Genomic DNA, 24,536 nt, shown 5'->3' with positions numbered 1-24,536 from the left:
TGTGCTATATTCTCTCAAATATTTGGAGAAATATTTGGAATTTATAACATCCTAGTAAAAGTCTGATTACTATTCCAAATGTTTCTCTCACATACCAAAAAATTATAATAAAAAATCTAATGTGTAAGCATCAAGTAACTCACTACATATACAATGAATATGATGGCACCACAATAATTCTTACTAATTTATAAAATAATGCATAAACAACACTTTTTAAAACAAAACACAACATATGCAGATATCCCTTCTTTGTTGCATCATATATCCTTTACCGAATTCCGAGCTCTATCAAGTGTAAATCAACAATAAATTAAAATTGACATTATCTCCCTTCAAAAATGAAGTACAGTTAGCCCTTGAACATGGGTTTTATCTGCAAAGGATCCACTTATACACAGTTCTTCAACAGGAAATAGTATAGTTCTTAGTTCAGTGCTATACAATCCACAGTTTGTTGAACCAACAGACAAGGAGGATCAACTGTAAACCACAAGTGGATTTTCAGTTTTGTGGAGGGTCAGTGCCTCTAATACCCATGCTGCCCAAAGATCAACTGCATAAATAAAATGGAGTAATTCAAAATCTATGATATTAATTTTATGCCATGTGTCAGCTGTTCTAAAAAGAAAGCTTTTTTTTTGGGGGGGGGAGGTGGTGGATCTTTGCAATAAATTTTACAATAAACTTGCTCAAAATCACCTGCTTTTTAGACAAAAATGACAACTTTAAAATATCAAGGTTTTCAATTATAAATATGATATATTTCTCTATTTATTAATATCTTCCTAAATTTTTCTCAAAGCTTTATAAACTCCAGTAGAGAGTCCTTTAGTAATTTTTGCTACATATCTAAACAACTTTGTTGATGCTATTGCAAATAATATTTTATTACATTTTCTCTTTGTTGATACACAAAAATACATTAAGATTTTTATACAGTTTTTGTATTCAGTAACTGTGCTAAATTCACTTATAAATTCTAAGAGTTTACAACTTATTTCCAATTTTTTACATATAAAAACATGTCAATTGTGAATAAAATTTTATCTCCTTTTTTCTAATTCATAATATTTCAATCTGATAATGCAATCTTTGGAATATTGCTCCTATGTTTATGATAAAAATTAGCCTGTAATTTTTTTCTTCGAAGGTCATTGTCAGATTTTTACTAAACATTTACACTGCCTTCATAGGATGAATTGGAAAATTGTTCTCTCTTTCTCTACTTTCTGGAAAAATGTGTTCAGTTCAGTTCTGAGGCAGAACTACCTAGGCAGGTTGATAAGAAGTCTAGGGGTCCCCAAGGAGAGAGGGGTCTGGAATTCTCAAGGAGGAAGAAAGGACAAACTCTTTTTTTTCCTCTACATTCCTTAGGATAATGTATCCTGCCTGAAGACAGTCTCTGGATTAAACTTGGCTAATCCTGTTATCTTAAAATGTAAATTATGGGAGTAGGTCTGGTGAGGTCTTTACAACCTCCAGACATTCTTTGGATTCATTGGAGAGTATATAATTCTATTGCTAACACTAGCAAGTGGGTACTCTTTCTACCCTCTTCTGATGTCTATGTCAGAAGCTTTCTCTATCTCCTTTATACTTTAATAAAACTTTATTACACAAAAGCTCTGAGCAATCAAGCCTCATCTCAGGCCCCAGACTGAATTCTTCTCCTCCGGAGGCCAAGAGTCCCAGCGTCTTTTCCTGATCTTTTCATTGTTCAGCAACAGCCTTTCAGTTCAGTCGCTCAGTCGTGTCCAACTTTGTGACCCCATGGACTGCAGCACGCCAGGACTCCCTGTCCATCACCAACTCCTGGAGTTTACTCAAACTCATGTCCATTGAGTCAGTGATGCCATCCAACCCTCTCGTCCTCTGTTGTCCCTTTGTCCTCCTGCCTTCAATCTTTCCCAGCATCAGGTCTTTTCAAATGAGTTAGTTCTTCTCATCAGCTGGCCAAAGTATTGGAGTCTCAGCTTCAGCATCAGTCCTTCAGTTGAATATTCAGGACTGATTTCATTTAGGATGGACTGGTTGGATCTCCTTGCAGTCCAAGGGACTCTCAAGAGTCTTCTCCACCACAGTTCAAAAGCATCAATTCTTTGGCGCTCAGCTTTCTTTATAGTCCAACTCTCACATCCATACATGACTACCAGAAAAACCATAGCCTTGACTAGACAGACCTTTACTGGCAAAGTAATGTCTGCTTTTTAATATGCTATCCAGGTTGGTCATAACTTTTCTTCCAAGGAGTAAGTGCCTTTTAATTTCATGGCTGCAGTCACCATGAAATTGACATTGTTTGACATAAATTGACATTATTTCTTCTTTTTAATGGTTTTGTAAAATTCACTGGTAAAAGCCAACTAATTTTGTAGTAGCATTTTCAGTTAGATTTATGTCTTAAATGGATAGACTTTTCCTAGTTGTATTTGCTTATGAATGTGTGTTCATTTGATCTAAATTTAAGTCATTTAGCATAAAGCTGTAGACTGAATGTTTGTGTTCCCTCCAAAACTCATATTGAAGCTTTAACCCCCAATGTGATAGTATTAAGAGGCAGGGTCTGTGGGAGGTAAATAGGTTTAGATAAAATTATGAGAGTGAAGTCCCCATGATGAGATTGCTGCTGTTGCTGCTGCTAAGTCACTTCAGTCGTGTCCGACTCTGTGCGACCCCATAGACTGTCCACCAGGGCCCCCTGTCCCTGGGATTCTCCAGGCAAGAACACCAGAGTGCACTGCCATTTCCTTCTCCAGTGCATGAAATGAAAAGTGAAAGTGAAGTCGCTCAGTCGTGTCCGACTCTTAGCAACCCCATGGACTGCAGCCCACCAGGCTCCTCCGTCAATGGGATTTTCCAGGCAAGAGTACTGGAGTGGGGTGCCATTGCCTTCTCCACATGATGAGATTAGTGTCCTCATAAAAAGAGAAAAAGACACCAGATTTTCCTCTCTCATCCATGTAAGGATTCTGCAAGCCCAGACGAGAGCCCTTATCTGGGAAATAAATCTCCTGGCACCTTGATCTTGGATTTCCCAGCTTCCAGAACTGTGAGAAATACACTGTTGTTTAATCCACCCAGGCTACAGTAGTTCATTATAGGGCTTCCCTGGTGACTCAGACAGTAAAGAATCCGTCTGCAATATGGAAAACCCAGGTTCGAGTCCAGGGTCCAGAAGATCCCTTGAAGAAAGGAACGGCTATTCACTCCAATAATCTTGCCTGGAGAATTCCATGGACAAAGGAGCCTGGGAGGCCACAGTCCATGGGGTCGCAAAGAGTCAAACATGACTGAGCAACTAACACTTTCACTTTAAGATGACCAACAAAGTGATTTACAACATCTCACTGCAATGTCTATGAGTTACACCAATGCTCTCTTTTCATTTCTGATGATAATTACTTGAGCCTTCAATATTTTTTATGTTGAATTTTGCCAAGGTTTTATCAAGTTTATTAACATTTTCAAAATAAAATTTTATTGACTCTATCTTAGGCTTATTTTCTAACTCATGAATCCTTACTATTTTCTTCAGTATCTTCTTCATTCCACTATCTTTGGGTTTAATTCACTGTTGCAATGTCTTACAAAAGACACTTAAATAGTGGGCTCTCTGCTTTTCCTTTTTTTCTAATACAGTCAGCCCTTGAACAATACAAGTTTAAACTGTGAGAATCCACTTACAGATGGAGTCTTTCCATATATACATTCTACAGTACTACACAACTGTGACTGGTTAAATCTAAGGAGGCAGAACCTCAGACACAGAAGGTCAACTGTAAAGTTATCCATAAATTTTACACTGTGTGTAAGGTGAGGCTCCAGCCCCCGTGTTGTTCAAGGACCAAAACTTGAGGCTGTAAATTTTCCTCTGCTGCTGCTGCCTCTAACAGCTTAATTATATACATTAAGCTTTGTGATATTTTTTCAGTTGTTTAAATTATTTCATTTTCATTTTTCTAAATGTATACACTTCTAATTTCCACTGTGATTTCTCATTTGACTCACGCATTATTAATTTTTATTGTTTTTATTAGTCTGCTATTGTACAATGAGTGGTCAAAAATTTAGCAGCTTAAAACACCAACTAATTAATTCACAATTCCATAATGCAGACAGGAAAGAGAGAGAAAGAGCAAAGGAGAACATGAGCATGCCCAAGGGAGCTCACATATAGAGAAACGATAAAGCAACAGGGGCAAGATATAAAAAATCAGTGAAATGCTGATCTGCCTAAAACACAGATGGAAGTTATATGCACTATTCTTACATCTTTTAAGGGATTCCCTGGTATCTCAACTGGTAAAGAATCCACCTGCAATGCAGGAGACCCCAGTTCAATTCCTGGGTCAGGAAGATCCCCTGGAGAAGAGACAGGCTACCCACTCCAGTATTCGTGGGCTTCCCCAGTGGCTCAGCTGGTAAGGAATCCGTCTGCAATGCGGGAGAGTCCTGGGATTCGATCCTTGCATTGGGAAGATTCCCTGGAGAAGGGAACAGCTACCCACTCCAGTATTCCAGCCTGGAAAATTCCTTGGGGTCGCAAAGAGTTGGACACAACCGAGTGACTTTTACTCAGTCTGCATAAAAGACAGATGGAAGTTATATGCACTATTCTTACATCTTTTAAGTTTGAAAGTATATTAAATATTCAAATCCCCAAAACAAACAATACACAATTAAAAAAATTTATATACACACATATACATATAGTCAGAGACTTTAAAATTCATCTAAAATTTTAATTAAGTGAGGTGATGGATCTGTTACCTAACCTTATTGTGGTAATCATTTCATAATACATACAATCAACAAATATGATTGTATTTCATGTACAACTTAAAATGTTTTAGGTCAATTATATCTTAATAAATTCTCCTCTCTGTTCATTAAAGATCAACTGAGCAAAACATAAATAAGGACCTAGATTCAAGACAATGTAACATAATAATGAACAAAGTGAATCATGTGGTTTCTGCATTGTCTGCTGATCTCCATAATTCTCACTTATATTCTACACAGAGGTCTGTCCCAGTTGGCCACTTTCTTACAGTTTCTACAGTCCATATCAATGTCCTTTACCACCAACAATGATTAATTTTCTGCCTGGCTGTGGTCATTTAAAGTCTAAACTAGGTTCAATTTGTTCTCAACCATGGTTGCACACAAGAATCAACTCTTAGTACTCTTTTTGCTTTGCCTTTATATTTTTAAAATACATATGTGTATAACTCAGCCAACAAGGTTCTTGCCTCTATTTTCTGAAGCTCCAAAAGTGATTCTGATGCTTAGCCATGGTGAAAATCTCAGCTTACTCACTGTACTAATTTGCTATATTGTGAGACTTATAAAGGTTTCTGTACCTTTAAAAACACACAAATTACCTACTATAGTTGGTTAATTCCCCCAAAATGGTATAAGTCTTTTTGAGTATAATCATTTGGGGGTACTTTTTCAGTTTTCTATCATGTGCATATTGTGGTCATTGGAGAAAGAAAAGTTTAATGAGGAAAAAAGGTGCCGAGTTACTCATTTCCCTTTGATATTTGGGGTGTGAAACTTTTAAAGAAACCCAAATCCACCCAACTCCTACACTGATCTGCATGACTCACTGGGGTTTACAATTTAGCCATTTCTTGCTCAATACTGTAAAGGCAATACCATAAGAATAAAATGCCATGTTTATATTTCAATTACAGGTATGAGTCACTTCTTGGTGTCTGATATTGGTTAAATTGCTGAGGCAAATGCAGTTTTTCAAAATTTTACACAGATTTTGTATCTGAAAAGATTCTAAAAATAATATAGTCTTATTTTGACAGCACTTTACATGTACGAAATGAGAAAAGGAACTAACAATTTCTATGTAAAGCCATTTTTTCTATTAATATAAGGAGTCTGCTCTGTGCTTAGTCGCTTCAGTTGTGTCTGACACTTTGTGACCCCATGGACTATAGCCCACCAGGCTCCTCTGGCCATGGGATTCTCCAGGCAAGAATAATGGAGTGGGTTGCCATGCCCTCCTCCAGGAGATCTTTCTGACCCAGGGACTGAACTCACATCTCCTGCGTCTCTTGCATTGCAAGTGGATTCTTTACCACTGAGCCATCAGGGAAGCCCAATAAAGGAGTTTATAAGTATCTAAAAGAAGACATGGGAATAATAAAAGATCCTATAGGAGGATTAATGAAGACTGTATGAGTTAACATATGTAAAGTTATGCAGAATGCTTTGTACAAGTACATCCCCGATAAATATTCACAGAATAAATGCTTTTATGGTCATATACATTCAGTAAGATATAAATTAAGACTCCTTTTATGTTATCAAAATATGGCCTACCTCTAATTCCACATAGTGTCTTGTGGTCTTCACCTTTCAGAGTTTAATAAACAATCCCTATCAACTTTGCCCCACTTTTTTTCAAGTTTCAAAGTTTCACCAAATATGCAGTAGCTCTGTGTGGTAATGGAATACGTATCTTTTTTTTTTTTTTTTTGCTTATGCCAGGTAGCATGCAGAATCTTAGTTCCCTGATCAAAGATCGAACCCAGGGACCCAGGAATGACAGCACAGAGTCCTAACCAGTGGATCACCAGGGAAGTCCGGAATACACATCTTAAGTAATAAATAGTACCCTGTTTTCACCACTGAAGTCTTCTAAAGCTAAAATAGATACCTTCTAATTCTAATTACTCATGTCTTAATTTGTCCACCAGACCCAGGCTAAAGCATCTTGTGTTTGTGCTCAGTGGCTCAATCATGTCCAACTCTTTACAACCCCACAGACTGCAGCCCACCAGGCTTCTCTGCACATGGAGTTTTTCAAGCAAGAATACTGGAGTGGGTTGCCATTTTCTATTCTAGGGGACCTTCCCTAACCAGGGATTGAACCCATGCCTCCTGCATCAGCAGGTGGATTCTTCACCACTGTGCCACCTGGGAAGCCCCATGTTAAAGCACCTTATATGATTTCTATTAATGATTCCACAAACACACACTGACAACCTTAACTGACAATGTTGATGCACTTAAGATCTTTATCAACAAAAGACATCTTCTATGACAGACTTGTGCCATGCAGATGGAAGGCTAAAATGAGAAGGCATGTAGCTATAGGAACAGAACTCAAATAAACTGTACCTCCTCAAATCCACATTTATTCTAGTATTCCTCAACTCAGGAAGAGGGGAGAAAATGAACATATTTTAAACTCACTTTTTTCAGGAAGAACAAAACACTTTCTCAACATAATATGATTAATCCTTATTATTTCTCAATGCAAACAAAGTATTTAACAACTTCCTTGAGGTTAATGATGAAATCAAAAGAAAAACAGAAGCCTTTAGAATTCTTAATCTACTGTTCTAACTATTAATAAAGCACTTCTTAGAAGTTTTTAGAGGTTAAAAGAAAAACAATAGCACTGGGGGAAAAAACCATAAAATCATTTGACTTCCCAGAATCATAAAAACACTCACACAAGAATCTATTCTTTGTTCTCTCCCCCTAAACAACCTACGGATAAATTGGAAAACCACTGAAATTTAATCATACCTGTCCAGTCAACTTGATGACTAATATTATTCTGAGTTTCAATCTTCATACTATCCTCTTTTATAAACAACTTTTAAAAAATCTTTCTAAAAGGCATCTGTGTCATATGAGGAAATATTTTGATATCTAAACCAGTGGGGTACATCCCCCTAAAAAATCATTTTAAACATGTACTTGAATTTATACTGAATAATTTGATTTATATATCACATTTGGTGTCACACAGCTCTCAAATGGACTTAGCATAAAAAACTGGAACATAACTTGGAAATCAATAGGTTAGTATAAAAGCTGTAAGCATTAACAAACTCAAAATTTTCAGTTTGAGTGGCATCTTCCTCCCCATGCATGACAACTTGTAAATGGCCAAAGTATACATACAATTGCCAATAATTAATAATAATGCCAAAAATAATGTGCAACTTGATTTTACTTTACTGGCTATGGTGATTAACTGTCAACTTGATGGAGTCGTAGGATGCCCAGATATTTGGTCACACATAATTTGGGTGTTTGCTGTGGGTACTTTTAGATGAGTTTAACATTTATATCTGTAAACTAAGTAAAGTTCTCCCTAATATGGGTGGGCCAATCACTTGAAGACCCAAATAAAACAAAAGGCTGACCCTCCCACCAAGTAAGAAATGAATCTTCTGTGTAACAGCTTTACACTGAAACCTGGCTCTTTATGATTCCACACAAGTCTGCTGGCCTTTGGACTTGAACTGGGATACTGGCTTTGTAGATTTCGGATTTGTCAGTCTTGATAACCTATAATCATGTAACCCAATTCCTTATTGTGTGTATACACATCTCATTTATTGTGTTTCTCTAAAGAACTCTAATACACTGGCAAGAAAGCATTTTTCAACAGATAATTCAGTATTATAAAGTCCTCACTAGAGGATTCCCATTCCCTTTATTTTACATGGGGCAGCATATGATCACCCCCAACCCCTTAGGTTTTACACCTTATTCTTCAGTCACTAAATCATAGCACCTCCAATTCCCTGGACATATCATGATCCTTGTGCTTAACATTCATGATCCCCCTGCCTGCAGTGCCATTACATTTCCTTGTCTAATTCTCCAGTAAGGGCTACAGCAAGTATCACCTGCATTAGTAACTATAGGCAAATGTTTTAGATGTATTTTGGTGGTAAGAGGAAAAAAGGAGAGATAGTAACAGAATCACCAGGAAGACATTTTTGAAACTACAGTCCCCCATCTCCAAACCTCCAGTTCTGATACATGAAGATATCTCTCTCAAACACATATAACCACACAACTACGATCCTCCGCATATCCAAGTATGAATCACCACATTGCTGAATCTAAGTATTCCTGGGGAAAGGTCTCTCACCACAGAGTTTCCGAACAGGAAAGAAATCCACATGTACTGTGACCCTAGTAAATCTATCCACAAAGCATATGGTCAGGTGGTAGACACCAACAGAGCTGTATCGGTTCCATATAGCCAACCATCATTCTGGTGGTCAGTGCATTCATTTTGATTTCTTAGTACTCCTGCCATTCTATAATTATTTGTAGTATTGTACTGCTTTTTATTATGGTAATACTTTTATACATTATTTCATTTAATCATTCCAAAAACCAAGGAGAGCAATTCCTCATTTTACAGATGAGCTAAATGAGGCTATAAAGCCAGTTAAGTTGCCCAAGATCATACTGCCATGCACTGTGAACTTCAAGCTTTCTAACTCAAATCTATGGAAGGTAGAATCCTAAATGATATTTCTCTCTCTCATACTGTTTTGCATTTTATTTTGCCTTCATTATTATTTTTATATTGGATTATATTATCTATTTGTTCTTTTCACCCCAAAATCACAAACTCCTAACTCTGTAACTTACAATTTTCTAACACCAACCCCAGGTTTTAGCACAGGGCACCAAGAAGGCATTGAACACTGATTAGTCTCTAAGCTCTGTGCGAGGACCATAACCAAGACACTGTTAGTGGTGTCAACTGTGTCACGCTCAAAATGTATCTGTTGGACCTCTAAGTCCCAGTTCCTCAGAATGTGGCTATATTTAGAGATATGAACTTGAAGAGGAATCAAAGGTAATCAATTAAAATGAAGACATTAGGGTGAGCACTAATTCAATATGACTGGTGTCTTTGTAAAAAAAAAAAAAAAAGAAGAAGAAGAAGAAGAAATCTGCACACAGACATGCACGGAGGGAAGACCCTGTGAAGACACAGGTAGAAGATGTTAGGCCAACCACAAGTCAAATACACAAGCCGCAGAAAAACCTAGTCCTGCCAAAATCATGATCTCAGGCTTCCAGCCTCCAGAATCGTGAGAAAGTTCATTTCTGTTGTTCAGGCCACCCAGTGTTTGCACTTTATTATGGCAGCCCTAGAAAACTAATATACAAATTCTCTGTCTTAAATTTGTTGAATAAAAATTACCTTTGTTCACATCTCATCTCATTTTTTAGACCAGGATGCAATACAAATTTGCGAATATAAAGAATTAAATATCTAGAATGAGAGATCAGAAATTATATCAGGAGAATCTAACTTTAGAGAAAGGAATTAAAAAATTGTTGTTTTTAATTCCTATGTCTAAAGTCAGATTCAATATACAAGCAGCTTATGCAGCTCAATACCAAAAAAACAAACAACCCAAACAAAAAATGGGCAAAAGACCTAACCAGATATTTCTCGAAAGAAGACATACAGATAGCCAACAAACACATGAAAGGATGCTCAACATCACTCATTACTGCTGCTGCTGCTAAGTTGCTTCAGTCGTGTCTGACTCTGTGTGACCCCACGGACTGCAGCCTACCAGGCTTCTCCGTCCATTGGATTCTCCAGGCAAGAACACTGGAGTGGGTTGCCACTTCCTTCTCCATCACTCATTACTAGAGAAATGAAAATGAAAACTACAGTGAAATATCATCTCACACCAGTCAGAATGGCCATCATCAAAAACTCTACAAACAATAAATGATGGAGAGGGTGTAGAGAAAAGGGAACCCTCTTGCACAGATGGTGGGAATGTAAATTGATACAGCCACTATGGACAATAGCATGGACATTCCTTCAAAAATTAGGAATAAAACTACCATATGACTCAGAAATCCCACTACTGGGCATATATCCTAAGAAAACCATAACTGAAAAAGACACATGTACCACAACATTCACTGTAGCACTTATTTACAACAACCAGGACACAGAAGCAATCTAGATATCCATCAACGAATGAATGGACAAAGAAGTTGTCCGTTCCATCTATACAATGGAATATCACTCAGCCATAAAAAGGAATGAGCTTGAGTCAGTTCTAATGGATGAACCTAGAGCGTGTTATACAGAACGAAGTAAATCAAAAAGACAAAAACAAGTATCATATATTAATACATATAGATGGATTGAGAAAAATGGTACTAGTGGACCTATTTGCAAGGCATGAATAGAGACACAGACATAGAGAGCAGGCTTGTGGACACAGCATGGGAATGAGAGGGTAGAATGAACTGAGAGTGTAGCACTGAAACATATACATTCAGTTCAGTTCAGTCGCTCAGTCGTGTCCGACTCTTTGTGACCCCATGAATCATAGTTCGCCAGGCCTCCCTGTCCATCACCAACTCCCTGAGTACACTCAGACTCACGTCCATAGAGTCAGTGATGCCATCCAGCCATCTCACCCTCTGTCGTCCCCTTCTCCTCCTGCCCCCAATCCCTCCCAGCATCACAGTCTTTTCCAATGAGTCAACTCTTCACATGAGGGGGCGAAAGTACTGGAGTTTCAGCTTTAGCATCATTCCTTCCAAAGAAATCCCAGGGCTGATCTCCTTCAGAATGGACTGGCTGGATCTCCTTGCAGTCCAAGGGACTCTCAAGAGTCTTCTCCAACACCACAGTTCAAAAGCATCAATTCTTCGGCGCTCAGCTTTCTTCACAGTCCAACTGTCACATCCATGCATGACCACAGGAAAAACCATAACCTTGACTAGACGGAACTTTGTTGGCAAAGTAATGACTCTGCTTTTGAATATGCTATCTAGGTTGGTCATAACTTTTCTTCCAAGGAGTAAGCGTCTTTTAATTTCATGGCTGCAGCCACCATTTGCAGTGATTTTGGAGCTCAAAAAAATAAAGTCTGACACTGTTTCCCCATCTATTTCCCGTGAAGTGATGGGACTGGATGCCATGATTTCGTTTTCTGAATGTTGAGCTTTAAACCAACTTTTCACTCTCCTCTTTCACTTTCATCGAGAAGCTTTTGAGTTCCTCTTCACTTTCTGCCATAAGGGTGGTGTCATCTGCATATCTGAGGTTATTCATATTTCTCCCAGCAATCTTGATTCCAGCTTGTGTTTCTTCCAGCCCAGTGTTTCTCATGATGTACTCTGCATATAAGTTAAATAAGCAGGGTGACAATATACAGCCTTGACGTACTCCTTTTCCTATTTGGAACCAGTCTATTATTCCATGTCCAGTTCTAACTGTTGCTTCCTGACCTGCATACAGATTTCTCAAGAGGCAGATCAGGTGGTCTGGCATTCCCATCTCTTTCAGAATTTCCCACAGTCTGTTGTGATCCACACAGTCAAAGGCTTTGGCATAGTCAATAAAACAGAAATAGATGTTTTTCTGGAACTCTCTTGCTTTTTCCATGATCTAGCGGATGGATGTTGGCAATTTGATCTCTGGTTCCTCTGCCTTTTCTAAAACCAGCTTGAATATCTGGAATTTCACGGTTCACGTATTGCTGAAGCCTGGCTTGGAGAATTTTGAGCATTACTTTACTAGCGTGTGAGATGAGTGCAATTGTGCAGTAGTTTGAGCATTCTTTGGCATTGCCTTTCTTGGGGATTGGAATGAAAACTGACCTTTTCCAGTCCTGTGGCCACTGCTGAGTTTTCCAAATTTGCTGGCATATTGAGTGCAGCACTTTCACAGCATCATCTTTCAGGATTTGAAATAGCTCAACTGGATGTAAATCAAAACCACAATGAAATATCATCTCACACCTGTCAGAACGGCCACCATCAAAAAGTCTACAAACAATAAATTCTGGAGAGGGTGTGAAGAAAAGGGAACCCTCTTGCACTGCTGGTGCAAAGAAAAACTGGTACAGCCACTATGGAGAATAGTGTGGAGATTCCTTTAAAAACTGGAAATAGAACTGCCATATGACCCAACAATCCCATTGCTGAGCATATATACTGAGGAAACCAGAATTGAAAGAACATATGTACCCCAATCTTCACTGAAGCACTGTTTACAATAGCTAGGACATGGAAGCAACCTAGATGTCCATCTGCAGACGAATGGATAAGGAACTTGTGGTACATATACACAATGGAATATTACTTAGCTATAAAAAGGAATACATCTGAGTCAGTGCTAATGAGGTGGATGAAACTGGAGCCTATTATACAGAGTGAAGTAAGTCAGAAGGAGAAACACCAGTACAGTATATTAACACATATATATGGAATGCACTAGTAAAGTAATGCTCAAAATTCTCCAAGCCAGGCTCCAGCAATATGTGAACCATGAACTGCCTGATGTTCAAGCTGGTTTTAGAAAAGGCAGAGGAACCAGAGATCAAATTGCCAACATCCGCTGGATCATGGAAAAAGCAAGAGAGTTCCAGAAAAAAACATCTATTTCTGCTTTATTGACTATGCCAAAGCCTTTGACTGTGTGGATCACAACAGACTGTGGGAAATTCTGAAAGAGATGGGAATACCAGACCACCTGATCTGCCTCTTGAGAAATCTGTATGCAGGTCAGGAAGCAACAGTTAGAACTGGACATGGAACAACAGACTGGTTCCAAATAGGAAAAGGAGTTCGTCAAGGCTGTATATTGTCACCCTGCTTATTTAACTTATATGCAGAGTACATCATGAGAAACGCTGGGCTGGAAGCAGCACAAGCTGGAATCAAGATTGCTGGGAGAAATATGAATAACCTCAGATATGCAGATGACACCACCCTTATGGCAGAAAGTGAAGAGGAACTCAAAAGCCTCTCGATGAAAGTGAAAGAGGAGAGTGAAAAGTTGGTTTAAAGCTCAACATTCAGAAAACGAAGATCATGGCATCCGGTCCCATTACTTCATGGGAAATAGATGGGGAAACAGTGGAAACAGTGTCAGACTTTGTTTTTCTGGGCTCCAAAATCACTGCCGATGGTGACTGTAGCCATGAAATTAAAAGACGCTTACTCCTTAGAAGAAAAGTTATGACCAACCTAGATAGCATATTCAAAAGCAGAGTCATTACTTTGCCAACAAAGGTTCGTCTAGTCAAGGTTATGGTTTTTCCTGTGGTCATATATGGATGTGAGAGTTGGACTGTGAAGAAAGCTGAGCGCCGAAGAATTGATGCTTTTGAACTGTGGTGTTGGAGAAGACTCTTGAGAGTCCCTTGGACTGCAAGGAGATCCAGCCAGTCCATTCTGAAGGAGATCAGCCCTGGGATTTCTTTGGAAGGAATGATGCTAAAGCTGAAACTCCAGTACTTTCGCCCCCTCATGTGAAGAGTTGACTCATTGGAAAAGACTGTGATGCTGGGAGGGATTGGGGGCAAGAGGAGAAGGGGACAACAGAGGATGAGATGGCTGGATGGCATCACTGACTCGATGGATGTGAGTCTGAGTGAACTCCGGGAGTTGGTGATGGACAGGGAGGCCTGGCGTGCTGCGATTCATGGGGTCGCAAAGAGTCAGACACGACTGAGCGACTGATCTGATCCGACATATATGGAATGCATTATATATAGAGAATATATATATGGAATTTAGAAAGACAGTAATGACGATCCCATATGCAAGGCAACAAAAGAGACATAGATGTAAAGAACATACTTTTGGACTCTGTGGGAGAAGGCGAGGGTGGAATGATTTGACAGAATAGCATTGAAACATGTATGTAAAATAGATTACCAGTTCAAGTTCCATGCATGAAGCAGGGCATTTGAAGTCAGTGCTCTGGGACAACCCAGAGGGATGGGATGGGGAGGGAGGTAGAAGGGGGTTTCAGGATGGGGGGACACATGTGCACCCATGGCTGATTCATGCCCATGTATGGCAAATATCATCATAATATTGTAATTATTCTCCAATTAAAGTAAATAACTTTTTAAAGAAAGATACAAACAGATAAAAAAGTTCATGAAGAGATAGTTAACACTATTAAATATCAGAGAAATATCAAGGAGATTCCTCTACATGCCTTTCAGTATGACTAAAATAAAAAATACTGACAATGCCAAGTTCTGGCAAGAACACATAGCAACTAGGCTCTAAAATCTTGCTGTTGGGAATGCTAAATGATTTGCCCACCTTGGAAAACTGTTTGGCAGTTCCTGAAACAGATAAACACATACCTACCATGAACCTTTTCATACTGTTCATGGGGTTAACTGTGGTGCTGGAGAAGACTCTGGAGAGTCCCTTGGACTGCAAGGAGATCCAACCAGTCCATCCTAAAGAAAATCAGTCCTGAATATTCATTGGAAGGACTGATGCTGAAGCTGAAACTCCAATACTTTGGCCACCTGATGTGAAGAACTGACTCATTTGAAAAGCCTCTGATGCTGGGAAAGATTGAAGGTGGCAGAAGGGAACGACAGAGGATGAGATGGTTCGATGGCATCACTGACTCAAGGGACATGAGTTTGAGTAAACTCCAGGAGTCGGTGATGGATAGATAGGGAGGCCTGGCGTGCTGCAGTTTATGGGGTTGCAAAGAGTCAGAAACAACTGAGTGACTGAACTGAACTGAACTATGAACCTAGTAATTCCACTCTTGGGCATTTACCTCACAAAAATGAAAGCGTATGTCCACACAAAACCTATACATGAATGCTTACAGAAGCTCTACTGCTGCTGCTGCTGCTAAGTCGCTTCAGTTGTGTCCGACTCTGTGCGACCCCATAGGTATCAGTCCACCAGGCTCCCCCGTCCCTGGGATTCTCCAGGCAAGAACACTGGAGTGGGTTGCCATTTCCTTCTCCAATGCATGAAAGTGAAAAGTGAAAGGGAAGTCCCTCAGTCGTGCCCAACTCTTTGCGACCCCATGGACTGCAGCCCACCAGGCTCCTCCGTCTACTAGTAACTATTAAACACTGGAAACAACCGAGATGTCCTTTGATGAGTGAATGGATAAAACCTCCACACAAAGGAATACAAACGCAGCAATAATCTATCAATAAATGCAACAGTCTGGATTAACACCAAATGCATTATGCTGAGTAAAATATGTAAGACTTACAAGTTTTTTTTAATGCAACAGTTTTGTTTCAAAACAAATAACTTTAAATACAAAAACATTCCTAATTATCAAAAAGCCAAAAGAAAACATTTATCTTAAATTTTTATTTTCTAGAATAAGAATTAAAAAATAAGGTCAGCCTTAAGAAAATGTCTTCAATATAATGTAACTCCAAGTTTTGTAGGCTTAACACTTAAGAATCATTTTTACCTGAGTAGGTACACACACAGATTGTTTTCTATTTGATAATACACAAATATACATACATTTACTAGCTTCCATATGGAAAGAGGTAGAAAATATTCAATTATGCATATGAAAGTGACTTATGATTAAGAGAAATTTTTTGAAAGAAACACCTCATTTGCAAAATTTTGCTCAATACCAAGAGAAAAAATTATTTAAGAGAGAAAAAAGAGAACTCTTGAAAAGTGGCAATGACAGTCAAGGAACACTTATTAAGAATCCCAATATAAAAACAAAATTGGATGGTAAAACCAAGAACTCATGGACAACATTTTCAATAAGCTTAGATACAAAGGTAATATAAATAATCTTCACAATGCAGTCAAACAAAACGAACCCATGATATAAGACCTGAAACACTGTACACCATCTAGGAATCAATAAAAACAGGATGTCTAACAGATAGGATAATAGAAAAAACTTAAAGTTTGCCACAGTCAATAGCCACCCTAACTGGAGGAGTTTTATACATAAAATAGCTTCATACAATACAAGAGAAACGGTGCTAGTAGTAAAGGATCCACCTGTCAACGTAGGAGACATAAAAGATGTGAATTCAATCCCTGGGTTGGGAAGATCCCCTGGAAGAGGTAATGGCAATCCACTCCGTATTCTTGCCTGGAGAATCCCATGGACAAAGAAGCCTGGGGGGCTACAGTCCGTAGGGTCACAAAGAGTCGGAAATGACTGAAGCAACTTGGTACACATACACAATGCAAGAGAACTTGGTTAGGTCTGAAGGAACGGCGTACATACTATGAAAACTGATACAACAGAGACCCCCTTCAGCATGGGGTCCAACTAAAAGAGAAACTGGAAGTGGAATCAAAGTTACACAGGACAGAAACAGAGTCAAAAGAGAGAAGATCCACATGAAAGTATGAGAGAAGAATAGGGTCAGAAAAATATTAGAATTGCATTTCCCTATTTGTAGACACCATGAGACAGCAACAGAAGAGGAAGCTTTTTGAGTTATTGTGACACCTTTCTTCATCTTCAAGTTTAAGAAAAATGAAATTCACATCCATAAAATGGGAAAATATTCAAGCCAAACCCCAGAAAAAAATTATTATAAGCAAAAAGAAAACAAGGACCATAATAATACCTCTAAAAATAATGAGAGCATGCCAGAAAGATGTGCCTATCAAATCAAGCCAAACTGTAATCTATTTCAAAACAAGCTATAAAACATTACTAATGAAATCAAACATGAAAGAGCCACTTAATTTGGAATTTAACAGACTCAAATTAAGTTGCAGAACTCCGGAAAGAATGCAAAATAGAAGAAAAGATTATTTAAGAAATGAAGACCACATTAGAAAATGACGCAAGTATAAAACCAACCAATAATACTTTAAGAGAAAATGTAACAATAAAATTTTTTGAAGATAAACATTCAATATAAAGTAATAAATATTGAAGTTAGGTAAAGATGATCCAACATAAACATAATAGCTTCTATTAAAAAAAAGACATTACTAAAAACTACACGTAACACCTATACACACACAAGTATATTACATATCAATATTTACAAATATTTACCAATAAAAATCAATATGAAGACATTTTCTAGCAAAATTAATAGACTTATAAAAAATAATTCCTTTGGGCACAGAGGCAAAAAGAATAAACAGATAAGGAAATAAAATGAGATAATCTAGGACTTTATACAAGAAAAACAGAGAAACACACTTAAGTTATGCCAGGGAAAATACATGAGCCAAGGATTTTATATTCAGTAAAACTAACTTTCAAGAATAAAGCACAAGCAGTTATTAATGTGAGTTAAATTCAATTTTCCCAGGGACCTTTCCCAAGAAATGTACAAGAGCTCATGCTTAAGATAACTAAGTCTAGAGAGACATGAACAAAATTATTGATGAACAGTGTAAAACAGTTACTAGCAGAACTGCAACTGTATAAGAGATCAAGTTAAAACAGTACAGTGTATAACAGCTATATAATCTGAAAACATACAATGTAAAAGAAATGGAATAGGAGAGTAACTGGGGACAGTACATGTATGAAAAAATTGTTTAAACTTTTATGGAAATAATATTAGTTTATAACATTAATATTGGCACTTTGAGACCTAGGGTGTGCACTGTTGAATACAACAAATGAGTATTTATATAATATTCTATTATTCCCTCTAGCTTTGAGAACCATGATTCTCAACATGCTGGAAATAAGATACAACTTAATACTGAAGTGACTTCCCTGGTGGGTACTTTCCTGGTGGCTCAGATGGTAAAGCATCTGCCTACAATGCGGGAGACACGGGTTCATCTCTGGATTGGGAAGATCTCCTGGAGAAGGAAATGGCAACCCACTCCAGTATTCTTGCCTGGAAAATCCCATGGACAGAGAAGCCTGGTAGGCTACAGTCCATGGGGTTGCAAAGAGTCGGACACGACTGAGCGACTTCATTTTCACTTTCACTTTCAATACTGAAGTATCACTATGAACTCATGAAATATTTCATCTTCATGTAAAAATGCTATTCATAAAATAATTGCTAACTTTGGATAATGAGAAACCGATAAAGGAAAATAACCAAGCATTTACTTTTGTCATAGAAACTGTACCACTAGACAACTGAACAGTAGATAGAAGTGTTTCTTTGTGAATATAACTTAACTAATACCTGAAAACTAATTAATAGAATTAAAATACATTTCATGATTTTGCAGGCCCCCTCAAACCTGGTGGCTCAGATGGTAAAGAATATGCCTGCAACGCGGGAGACCCAGGTTTGATCCCTGGGTTGGGAAGATCCCCTGGAGAAAGGAATAGCAACTCACTCCAGGATTCTTGCCTGGAAAATTCCATGGACAGAGGAGCCCTGTGAGCTACAGTTCATGGGGTTGCACACGCCTGGGCGACTAATACTTTCACTTTCCAAATCTATTAACAAATACAAGCAATGAGTAGCAGCGCTGCTATTACCACACTACAGAGCAACCAGACATTAGGTGTCCCAACAAAACACTCACACCGCCTCTGGTCTTGCAAAAAAAGAGATGAAACTAAATCCAGTCAAGCTTCTAGGTCCAGTTATGATTTTGTAGAGGACAGAAAAACATACAGAATTGTATCATCCATAAATATGCACTCATCAAAATTCAAAAGAAGCACTACAAGTCAAATGGCCCAAGTCTAGAAAAAGACCAAGTGTAAGCAAAATAAAGCGATAGGGAACCTGTAGACTGAGATTTTAAATGTCATTTTAAACATTATCACAACCAAACCACAGACTCTATGGATGCACATATGAGTGATAAATGTTAAAAGAAATATTAGGAGATTGCTACAAAATCTGGATTGCCACTACAACTGTGTAAAACAGAGGAAAAGGCTTTTGTGCAGTGGGTACAAAGTGACTTGATTTGAGTGACTTTATGCAAATGTGTGCATTATTCTTTAAGTTACAAATTTGTTTGGTTTAGGTTTCTGTCTGTGGGTTATTTGACAATAAAAAGTTAAAAAAAAAAATTACCTGAAATTAGACTAGTCTTCTCATCTGTACTTCTATTCATTCAAAAAGTATATTTATAGATGATCAAGGGACAAAATAGGGTCTTCAGTATAGCACATAATGGTACAGAAGGGTCTAAAACACACTGTTAAAGCAATCAGTAAACTTAAAAAAAAATTTAACTTAGAAAAAAACTGCCAATAACATGAAAAGAGAAGAGCAATGGTATTTTTATTTACAAAGCATGAAGCTTTAAGAGCTCAAAATATCTTAGAGTCCTATAAATTCTGATGAATCAATGCAATATTTCTAATAAACAGAAAATATTAGCCTCCTTTAACGTAAAAAGCAACTGAGGCCTAGAGTAACTCAGCCAAATCAGTGGATTAGTTCTCACTGAGTGACGATTATTATTAGTATTATATTATTATTATAAATATATATTAAATTCTGACAAAACTATAGCTGGCAAAATCATCCTAGCCTCTTCAGAGATGATGATACAAATGACTTGCCCGAGGTTGCACAGCTAGTAACTGCAGGAGCCAGCATTCCCATCAAGCAACCTGGGGTGGAGTCAAGGCCCTCAACCACCCCACGTGCCGATCGAACTGATACACAACACAGATAATTCCCTAATTCAGCATTTTACCCAGGAGCTTCCCGATCTTTTACTTTTTCAATTGAAACAATACATGAATGGCAGTCTCACAGGTTCATGGAGTAAAAAGGATTCTGTGCAGTTTCTGGCATACCCTGTTATCTCCCAAACATTCAGGCTAATAGAATGTAAGAGAAAACGACGTCACACTGAGGTGAACACAGTCTTCTCTTGAAGCCTGTAATGAAATAACTGGCAAACTTTCACTACCGAATTACTGTATTTCATGAATTAAAACTTTTGTTTTTCCTCTGTAGAACTTCTTTGGAATAGGGATGGCATCATAACATTGCTGATCATCAGGACCTTATGAAGACACACTTAACCTCTATTAGCATATAGTAAAATTACCGTTTTGTGTGTACACTTGTGATTTCTGCAGTTGTGGCATTACAGATTTGCATAACCACCACCAGAGTCAGGATACAAAGCAGTTCAATCCCTCATGGCATCTTTAATATCACTGTTAATTAACTACATTCCAATATACAATAATTCTTTAATTTTAAATATTAAAACCATAAAAAAACAAAATAGATAACCAAAAAGGACCTACTGTAGAATACAGGGAAGTCTGCTCAACATTCAGTAATAACCTAAATGGGAAAATGGTTTTAAAATATATATATATACATGTATTTGTGTAACTGAATCACTCTGCGATACACCTGAAACTAACACGACATTGTTTTTTTTTTTTTTTCTTTCCAATTTTATTTTATTTTTAAACTTTACATAATTGTATTAGTTTTGCCAAATATCAAAATGAATCCGCCACAGGTATACATGTGTTCCCCATCCCGAACCCTCCTCCCTCCTCCCTCCCCATACCATCCCTCTGGGCCGTCCCAGTGCACCAGCCCCAAGCATCCAGCATCGTGCATCGAACCTGGGCTGGCAACTCGTTTCCTACATGATATTTTACATGTTTCATTGCCATTCTCCCAAATCTTCCCACCCTCTCCCTCTCCCACAGAGTCCATAAGACTGTTCTATACATCAGTGTCTCTTTTGCTGTCTCGTACACCGGGTTATTGTTACCATCTTTCTAAATTCCATATATGTGTGTTAGTATACTGTATTTATGTTTTTCCTTCTGGCTTACTTCACTCTGTATAATAGGCTCCAGTTTCATCCACCTCATTAGAACTGATTCAAATGTATTCTTTTTAATGGCTGAGTAATACTCCATTGTGTATATGTACCACAGCTTTCTTATCCATTCATCTGCTGATGGACATCTAGGTTGCTTCCATGTCTTGGCTATTATAAACAGTGCTGCGATGAACATTGGGGTACACGTGTCTCTTTCCCTTCTGGTTTCCTCAGTGTGTATGCCCAGCAGTGGGGTTGCTGGATCATAAGGCAGTTCTATTTCCAGTTTTTTAAGGAATCTCCACACTGTTCTCCATAGTGGCTGTACTAGTTTGCATTCCCACCAACAGTAACACGACATTGTTAATCAACAATACTCCAATATAAAATAAAATTTTTTTAAATATCATAATAAATGGAATCATCCAAATTATAACCTCTGGAGATCAGTTTCTATCATTCAGTGTGATTCCTCTGAGGTTAAGTTATTTTATAAATGGACAATTCATAGATTTTCACTTGAATTGCCTTCCGTTTGTATAGAAGTAACAGTTCATCAATTCATCCACTGAAGAACATCTGCATTGCTCCACACTTCTGATGATTATGAATAGAACTGCTATAGACATTTACATACAGTTTCCTGTGTGAAAGTAAGTTTTCCTTTCTCTAGAGAATTTGCATTGGAATAGAGCTGGATCATACAATAAATGTGTTTTTCTTACTATCAGAACTTGCTATCAATACCATTTGGCATTGTCACCAGCAATTGTATAACATTTCCAATTGTGTTTTCCTTTTTTTCTTGCAGTCTTATGATAGGTTTATTCAGTTTTATTAATCTTTTCAGAGAACCAGCTTTAGTGTTTTTGTTTTTTTTTTTCTCTAACATTTTGTTTTCAACATCATTAATTTCTGCTCTTTATCATTTCCTTCCCACTGCTTACTTTGGGTTTACATTGCTCCTCAACACAGGAACTCAGATCATTGATTCAAGACTTTTTTCCATCCTTAATACAAGCATTTAAATGCTATTAAGTTCCCTCTTAGTACTGTTCTAGCAGGATTCTATAAAGTGTGATGTCATTTTGTTAGAAGTATTTTCTAAGTTATCTTGAGACTTTCTGTTGGACACAGATGGTTTAGTGTTTATTTTCCAATTGTCTTTTTTTTTTATAACCTATTATTGATTTCTAGTTTGTTTCCATTATGGTCAGAGAACATACTTTGCATGCTTTCAGTTCTTCTAAATTTGTTAAGATTTGTCTTATTACCTAGGGTACATTCTGTCTTGGAGAATGTTCTCAGTGCACTTGAGAAGAATGTTTATTCTTTTACTACTGGATGGAAACTTCTGTGTAAATTAAATCAAGTTACTTGGTGACACTATTCAGTCTTCTTATATCCTAGTTTATATTTTATTGATTCCAGCAAACACAGAAATATTACATTTTCCAACTATCATTGTTGATTTATCTAATTTTCCCTTCACTTTGGTCAGTTCATGTTAAATATATTTTCAGTCTCTGTGGTTAAGTGGAAACACATTTAGAACTATGTCTTCCTGGTGAATTTTTCCCTTTATTATGTAAGGTATGTCTTTATTACTTTGTCTGATATTTATATGGCCACTCCAGCTTTCTTTTTATTAGTAAATACATGGTATGTGTTTTTACTTTTATTTACTTGTAACCTTCATTTAAAACATTATATTAGAAATGAACTCTTATAGGCGGCATACAGTTGGGTCATATTTTAATATTCATCCTAAAAACTTTACCTTTTAATTGGTATGCTAAAACCACTGACATTTAATGAAATTACTGATGTACATGGATTTAGGTCATTTACTTTATTATTTATATTTTTTTTCCCTCTGTTTTATGTTCCCCTTTTCTCCTTTCTCTCTTGCTAACATCCTTTGGATCACAGAGAAAGCTACAGAATTCCAGAAAAATATCTACTTCTGCTTTACCGACTACACTAAAGCCTTTGACTGTGGATCACAACAAACTGTGGAAAATTCTTCAAGAGATAAGAATACCAGACCACCTTGCCCGCCTCCTGAGAAACCTGTATTCGGGTCAAGCAGCAACAGTTAGAACAGGACACAGAACATCAGACTGGTTCAAAATTTGGAAAGGAGTACATCAAGGCGGCATAATGCCACTCTGCTTATTTAACTTACACGCAGAGTACATCATGGAAAATGCGACTGGATGAATCACAAGCTGGAATCAAGACTGCAGGGAGAAACATCAATAATCTCAGATACGCAGATGACACCACTCTTATGACAGAAAGCAAAGAGGAACTGAAGAACTTCTTGATGATGGTGAAAGAGGAGAGTGAAAAATCTGGCTTAAAACTTAACAATCAAAAAAAGAAGATCATGGCATCTAGTGTCATCACGTCATGGCAAATAGATGGGGAAATAATAGAAACAGTGAGAGACTTTATTTTGGGGGGAACCCAAAATCACTGCAGACAATGACTGCAGCCATCAAATTAAAAGACACTTGCCCCTTGGAAGAAAAGCAATGACAAACCTAGACAGCATATTAAAAAGCAGAGACATTACTTTGCCAACAAAGGTCCGTCTAGTCAAACCTATTGTTTTTCCAGTAGTCATATATGGATGTGAGAGCTGGGCAAGTAAAAAGGCTGTGCACTGAAGAAATTGATGCCTTTGGACTGTGGTGCTAGAGAATGCTCTTGAGAGTCCACTGGACTGCAAGGAGCTCCAACCAGTCCATCCTAAAGGAAATCAACCCTGAACATTCATTGGAAGGATGCTGCTGAAGCTGAAGCTTCAATACTTTGTCCACCTAATACAAAGAGCCAACTCACTGGAAAAGACCCTGATGCTGGGAAAGACTGAAAGCAGAAGGAGAAGAGAATGATAGAGGATTAGACCCTCAGATGGCATCACTGACTCAATGGGCATGAATCTGAGTAAGCTCCGGGAGATGGTGAAGGACTGCGTGCTGCAGTCCACAGGGTTGGAGAAGAGTCGGACATGACTAAGTAAATAAACAACTCCTGGTTTAAATTTTTTTATAGTATTCACGTTTATCTCTTCTGTTTCTGATCAAATCTCTATATTTTTTTAAGTGGTTGCTCTAGGGACTTCAATATTCATATCTACCCTTTTAGAGTTTAAATAAAATATTTTACAACAGCAAGTAAAATGTAGAAACCAACCTGGAATTAGAGGTCCCTTT

At 37.7% G+C, this 24,536-nt stretch overlaps 1 protein-coding gene across 31 annotated transcripts in view; it reads right to left on the bottom strand.

Annotated features, from left to right (window-relative positions):
* Window positions 1-24,536, bottom strand: part of CRPPA (CDP-L-ribitol pyrophosphorylase A) — a 388,463-nt gene that overhangs the window by 224,100 nt on the left and 139,827 nt on the right. The window contains exon 8 of one of the 31 annotated variants that reach the window (XM_086397573.1): window positions 4,467-4,583. The exons of the other annotated variants lie outside the window; for them this stretch is intronic. Within the exon in view, the coding sequence (XP_086253699.1) occupies window positions 4,579-4,583 (5 nt within the window). The 3' untranslated portion in view covers window positions 4,467-4,578. Of the gene's footprint in view, window positions 1-4,466; window positions 4,584-24,536 lie in introns of those variants that run through there. 31 annotated transcript variants of the gene reach the window in all.

Source organism: Bos grunniens, chromosome 4, assembly GCF_055505025.1.
Source record: "Bos grunniens cultivar Pamir isolate PY7600 chromosome 4, Bosgru_T2T1.0, whole genome shotgun sequence".
NCBI classification, from domain to species: domain Eukaryota; kingdom Metazoa; phylum Chordata; class Mammalia; order Artiodactyla; family Bovidae; genus Bos; species Bos grunniens.
Note: the sequence above shows the minus strand (reverse complement) of the source record. Positions and strands in the feature narration are given on the sequence as shown.